Source organism: Triticum aestivum, chromosome 4A (assembly GCF_018294505.1).
Source record: "Triticum aestivum cultivar Chinese Spring chromosome 4A, IWGSC CS RefSeq v2.1, whole genome shotgun sequence".
In the NCBI taxonomy this organism is placed as follows: Eukaryota; Viridiplantae; Streptophyta; class Magnoliopsida; order Poales; family Poaceae; genus Triticum; species Triticum aestivum.
The window spans coordinates 644,587,365-644,594,190 of record NC_057803.1 but is presented as its reverse complement, the minus strand read 5'-3'; the positions used below and the strand labels follow the sequence as shown (position 1 = coordinate 644,594,190).

The 6,826-nt window shown below is 44.3% G+C and overlaps 1 protein-coding gene across 1 annotated transcript; it reads right to left on the bottom strand.

Moving 5' to 3' along the window:
• Positions 1–2,726: 2,726 nt before the first annotated feature.
• LOC123084176 (histone H3.3-like) lies at positions 2,727–3,834 on the bottom strand. Its single transcript, XM_044505913.1, has 4 exons — positions 3,763–3,834; positions 3,498–3,574; positions 3,316–3,406; positions 2,727–2,921 (listed from the first exon to the last, which is right to left on the bottom strand). The coding sequence occupies exons 1-4, from the start codon at positions 3,832–3,834 to the stop codon at positions 2,727–2,729; spliced, it is 435 nt and encodes a 144-aa protein (XP_044361848.1).
• Positions 3,835–6,826: the final 2,992 nt, after the last annotated feature.

Sequence of the window (6,826 nt, the reverse complement as noted above, 5' to 3'; positions counted from 1 at the left end):
AAACTGGAGGCCCTACATGCATATCGCAAGGCCAAGAGCTTGTGCTTCAAATGCGGCGAACCATGGGCGAGAGGCCACAAGTGCCCCGACAAAGTACCTCTGCATATCATAGAGGAGTTACTGGAGGTGTTGCAGTTGGACGACCCCCCTGATCCTCAGCATATGTCAGATTCCAGCTCGGAAGAGGAAGTTATGTTGCTCGCCAATGCCCGCTCACCGACACCACCAGTCAAACGCCAGACAATGCGCTTGCACGGCATGATCGGCAAGCGCAGCGTTCTCATTCTGATTGATTCAGGGGCGAATTGTTCGTTTGTAGATGCCCAACTGACAGAAGAGCTGCAATTGCCCACTCAACCTATGTCGCCGACTTCTTATGTAGTTGCCGGTGGAGACACCTTGACAAGCTCGACGATGGTGCCTCAACTGTCATGGTGGACACAGGGTCACACTTTCTGCCAGGACATGAAAATTCTTCCTCTGGGCTGCTACGATCTCATTGTTGGGGCTGATTGGCTCGAGAATCATAGCCCTATGTGGGTCCACTGGCACAAGAAGTGGATGCGGTTCACACATGAAGGGCAATGGATTACACTCAAAGGTATTCGGTCCACACCATGCAAATGCAAACTAGTCTCTGTAGGCAAGCTGAAAGGGTTGTTGCGTCGTGGTGCAGTTCAACAAGCAGTGCAGATCAAGCACATTCATCAGGAGAGGGACCTGGTAGCTATCCAGGTATCAAAGACAGACGAGCCCGTGCCCCCAGAGGTGCAGTCGCTGCTACAGGAGTTTGAGGACCGTTTCAGTGTGCCTTCCACACTTCCCCTGCATCGAGCCGATGATCATACCATCCCATTGATTCCGGGAGCACAGCCGGTCATTGCACGGCCGTATCGGTACACCCCCCAGCAGAAGGATGAGATCGAGCGATAGATCAAAGAGATGCTTCGAGTAGGGATTATCCGCCCCAGTACAAGCCCCTTTGCTGCTCCAGTCCTGCTTGTTCGCAAGAAAGATGGCTCATGGCGTTTCTGTGTCGACTATCGACAGCTGAACGCGATCACAGTTAAGAACAAACATCCCATGCCTGTGGTGGATGAACTGCTCGATGATCTTGCAGGTGCCAAGTGATTCACCAAGTTAGACCTACCCTCCGGTTACCACCAGATCAGGGTCGCAGACGAAGATGTGTTCAAAACAGCTTTTCGCACGCATCAAGGGTTGTATGAGTTCCTGGTAATGCCGTTTAGGCTGTCTCGCGCTCCTGGCTCATTTCAAGGGATGATTCATAAGGTTTCACTACAAGAAATATGTCAACTTGTGACCACCACTATTGGTCACTGAAAGGTCACTGTTTTCAATTTGTGACCTTTTTGTGACCAAAAACATAAGGTCAAAAGCTGAGGGTCGTTAACTGACTATAGCGACCTTCTCTGTGAGAAGGTCATGGACGTTTACGACAAAAATATTCCTACTGTGGCGTTTTGGTCACTAGCAACCTCCCCAGGCCACGTGGGCATCCAGCATGGCAAGCTGATGTGGCACAAGATTCAGCCCGGTCCAATTCGGTTTTCTACATGGGCCTAGCCCAACAATTCGGCCTATTTGTGTTTTTTTCTCATATTAATTTTGTCTAGGTAGATGGGCCAAGCCCAACAATTAAGCCTTCTCATTTTGGGGCCGTGGCCTTTTCTGCTAGAAAGTTTTAGTTTTTTTGTAATATAAAAAAGGTCCACTAGTCAAATGGGTCCCAGATGTCTGGTTCAGGTACGTGGGTCCCAGCTAGCAAGTTCTTATTCTTCATATTTCAATCTAACAGTAAATAAATAACCAGTATTTAAATTGGCACAAACAAAACACACACATAATACTTCAAATATTATCAGGCAGATTCAGTACAGAGCTCCTATTGTACAAATAACATATACTTTACAAGCTCTACACATAATAAGCTCTAACATATACAAGCTCTACAAGCTCTACACGTGATACATTTACAAGCTCTATACATATACAAGCTCTACAAGCTTCCCTGGTGTTAACCCTGGTGCTCTTCAATCTTCTTCAACGTGGAGCTCCTTCGGTAGCGAGCACAAACTGGGAACCTACATCATCACAGGAAGGCAATTTTAGATCATAAAAATGAATGTTCCAAGCACAATTTAGAGAAAAGAACCAAGTAAATTTGCCCTCAATCATACAAACAAAGTTTAGAGAAAACCAAACATGAACAAGCACTTATTATGCAGTTTTTAAAGTTTTTAATACATTTATTTTCTATTAGCAAAACTGAATATGCTACTTTCTGATTCATGGCTGCATAATCCAGCTAGCTACACCAGTTTGCTCTCATGCAAAATTAGAAAGAAAAAAAGTACAACAAATAAATCAACACTGATTTCTCTAACACATACAGTAACTTGCTGATATAACTTGTATAACTTGTATATTTGTCGACGGAAAACGGGATGCAAAATCATGTTTCAGTCTAGATCAATCTATCATGAGAAAACATGTATAACTCCCACTAGAAATTTTTAATGCAGTTGCGAATTATCCTGAAAACTTGTGCACTTAATGATGGTTAGATCCATCTTACAGAATAGTCAGCTTCCAATATAAGTTAGGTACAGAACAGAATGTATAAGCACGAAGTAAGATAGGCCATGCATCAAACACAGAAATACTTTTGAGCCGTTCACTGTCATGTACTACTACCTAACTGGCTAACTCAGCAGCTGTGACTGATGGTACACTGCACCAAATTCCATAATGAATTCCATAACGAGTAGCATCAGCAGCAGCAGTGCAAGAGTAGCAGCAGCAGTGAGTACCTGCGGCATCTGGCGAGCAGCAGCAGTATGCGGCAGCAGGCAGCAGAAAATAGCAGGAGCAGCGGCAACAGTACACGAGCGAGGGGGCTACATGCAAATAGGAAAGCACCAAGATTGGTTTCTGTACTCACAATAGCATTGTTGTCCTGTGAGAAGGAACTATTAAGTAACTTGAGATGCCTTTATATCAGTTCTAGAATGGGCGCACCCAGTTGCTCACAAGTAGATTCAAACCCAACTTGTAATGCAATGATGTTTCTTGTACAGTATTACTATAGTTACCTAAATTTCCATGGGAATACTGACAGCAGAAACAGGGGAACGAGAAGTAAGTTAAATTAGAGCTAGCAGTTCCAAACAATCACTAAAAACAGCGGCAAAAGCAGACACAGGATGGTGCTTTTAGTTTACTTGATTCATCATACTATAAGAGTTGACACAACAGGAGCATCACAATGTAGTGCACAAGTTGATTGATCACCTTGAAGTCCTGGGCAATCTCCCTAACAAGCCTCTGGAATGGAAGCTTCCTGATGAGCAGCTCCGTGCTCTTCTGGTACTTGCGGATCTCACTGGAAAGTCAAGCACAAAATTTACTCATTTGAGAATACTTCAAAAGAAAACTATAACACATGCTAGAATAGGTTGGAAGATTTTACACACCGAAGAGCAACAGTTCCAGGGCGGTAATGGTGAGGCTTCTTCACTCCTCCAGTTGTGGGAGCAGACTTACGGGCAGCCTGTCAAAAAGCAAAGTAGAGCACATGGTCAAATTAACAATAATACCATGATAGTCCATATACAACAGTAGGATATCTGGTCATAAGCTGGCAATGAAAGTTGAGGTTCAAATTATACCCAGTTCAATTTACCTAAACCATAAATAAAGACATGGCACAGGTAAACTATCAATATTGCAGTCACAAACCTTGGTGGCTAGCTGCTTCCTAGGAGCCTTTCCTCCAGTGGACTTACGAGCAGTCTGCTTAGTACGAGCCATGAGCAAAACCTTTGTTTACCTGAAGCAAAAACAAAACGTAGTCAATTCTATAAATTGAATATCACAATAACACAACTATAGTCTTCTCATAACCAGTAAATTGTGCCTGGCACCTTGTTGCTAGCAAATCCATTCAATAACTATAGAGTCCCAACAATCATTAGCCTAGAATACCTACCAAAATTTTGTACATCAAAAACTAACAACGTCATACAATGCAGCTATACACCCCTTCAGATAGAAAGCGGTGTATTTCTAACTAAAACTTTTCATTCAAAAGATCAGACCCAAGATAGAATTCCACTTCAGATGAAAGTCCTGGTATACCTTTAGCATAGTTTGTTCACTCGAAAGACACATATAAAGATGACACACTAAAAAACTGCAGCCTAGTACTTTTTTTAACACTAAAGAAAACAAGGCTACCATGATCGCCTAATTTTGCAAACAGAAGCAAGAAAAGAAATAGCAGTCCACTGATAAAAATATGCTTCCTAGTTATCACATGTAATGGTTGAACATCAACTTCACATAGTTATATGCATATGATTTTAGTAATTAGCTAACTGGCAAGTTGATACAATTCAGATACAATAAATGTGAATGTGCATGTACTCAATGTGCATGTACTAAGAAACCAAGAACACTGAAGAATTTACTGAATGTGCATGTACTGCGACTAGTATGTGTGTCTATCTGCAAGTGATTGTAGTAGCTAATATGTGCCATCCAGATGTATAGCACGAGGACACGGTCCCAGTCCCAGCTAGCGCTATCGGAATCTGCCCAGAATTGCTCCCTGCCCCGAACCAATCTGGCAATTGTGCTATCTACTGTAACTAATAGCACACCAAAACACGATTCAGACACGCACCTGGATTCTGGAACTCCTGACGGCGTGGTCCAAGCCGGCGACGGGCACGGAGAAAGCCACCTGCAGAGAGTGAGGGAAAAGGTGAGAACAAGGAAGCCGTCGCCCAGGAGCGGTACAGGGTCGGCGCGGACGTACCTGGGACGACCTCGCGGACAAAGACGGTGATGTGCGGCACGGAGGGGGAGGAGTGGTCGAGCGGGACGGTGAAGCGGTGGTCGCGGAGGCTGAGGTCCGGCACCGCGTACCACGGCCCGGCCTGGTGCGACGCGGGTGCGTCCGCGGCCGCGGCGGCGCTGGCGGCCGGCGAGGACGATGACATGGACATCCTCGTTGGGATCCGGTGGCGCGGGAAGCGGAGGCCGGGATGTAGTCATCCCTGTCGACGAGGATGGAGCGCTCGGGCGTGGCGATCCGGCCCCATTCCCGTCGGCGAAGTTGGATCTCCCGGCGGCGGCCTCGGCGGAGCAGGGAACTGATGCAAGGGAGGAGGAGGGAGGTGGTGGCGGCGATCTGGAAGGGGAGGGGAGCAGGCAGCCGGGGCGAGGAGGGAGGGAGGAGGATTGGATCTGGCATCGGGAGAGGGGTTCTGGTTGAGGATGGATCAATGGATGTGGGATCTTGCCGGAGGGGAACTAGGGAGGAGCAGAGCACAGCGATCTTGCCGGAGGGGAAGAAGGGAGGAGTAGATCACGGCGATCTTGCCGGAGGGGAAGGAGGGAGGGGAACGATGGATCTGCGAGGGGAGGGGCGGGTGGCGGCGAGGGGAGGGATCTGCGAGCGCTAGCGTTAGTTGAGAGAGAGGAGGGGTGGATGGACGGACGGATGGATGGATGGATGGACAGATGTTTGCCATGTCACTGATCCATGCCACAGCTGGTTCCACCAATCAGAATTAAGCATTTTTGGTTTTTTCTCTTATAGTTTGTACCCTCTTATTCAGGCAAACATTTAACCTCTTATAGTTAGTTCAAATAAACCAATATTTTGTACATGTGTGTATTTAGGCATGATAAACAATATTGATTTGGGAGGTTTTCATTATCTTTGCTCAAAGAACCATTTTTCATTTTCTGAGTGACCAAAATGTGTTTTTTTTGTGAAGCACGTACCATATGTTTCTTGCAAAATTGGACCAAATGATTTTTCTAAAATACTAGGCCATATTTAATGCACATTTGAACAAATGGTTGGGTGCAAAAGTTTTGATCCACCTCTGGTGAAAAAGACAAATTCCTGCTGATTTAGTTGGAAGCGGGTCAAATTTGAACTGCGGCTGCCTCATAGCTTGCTCTTTATTTTTTTCCAAAAATCATTTCTAGGTACATAAGTATCTATTTAATAAGGGAAACACCAAAAATTTTCCAAGATTCAACCACTAGCTAGGAACGGTCATTCCCGTCGTTTTGACAGCAATTTGAAACGGGCATAAAAAATTCAAAAAAAAATCAAAAAATAGGGAAACGTTCGCATTGTGTCATTATATGTGACAATTTTTCCAGGAATAATAATAAACTTGTAATACGGCAATCATTTTTAAAAAAGTGTTCTCAGAAATGAGCTATCACGCGTGAAGATTCAGGGTTTTCAAGCCAAATGGTCAATTTTATGGCCGCGTTCATGGCATAGTTTGTTCAAATGATCTAATATTGTGCACAAGGATGCATCTTGGAATTCCAAACAATGTTGCTTAAGAGAGTTTTCATTTTCTTTGCACGGAAAATTCATTTTCCATTTTTCGAGTGCCCAAAATGAGGTTTTTTGTGAAGGAACTATCAAATAATTCTTGCAAAATTGGACCAAATCAATTTTACAAAATACTAGGCCATGTTTGATTCACAATTGACCAAATGTTTGGGTGTAAAATGTTTTGATCCACCTTTGGTGAAAAAGACAAATTCCTGCTGATTTAGGTGGAAGCGGGTCAAATTTGAACTGCGGCTGCCTCATAGCTTGCTCTTTATTTTTTCTAAAAATCATTTCTAGGTACATAAGTATCTATTTAATCAGAGAAACACCAATAAATTTCCAAGATTCAACCACTAGCTAGGAACGGTCATTCCCGCCGTTTTGACCGCAATTTGAAACGGGCATAAAAAATTCAAAAAAAAATCAAAAAAT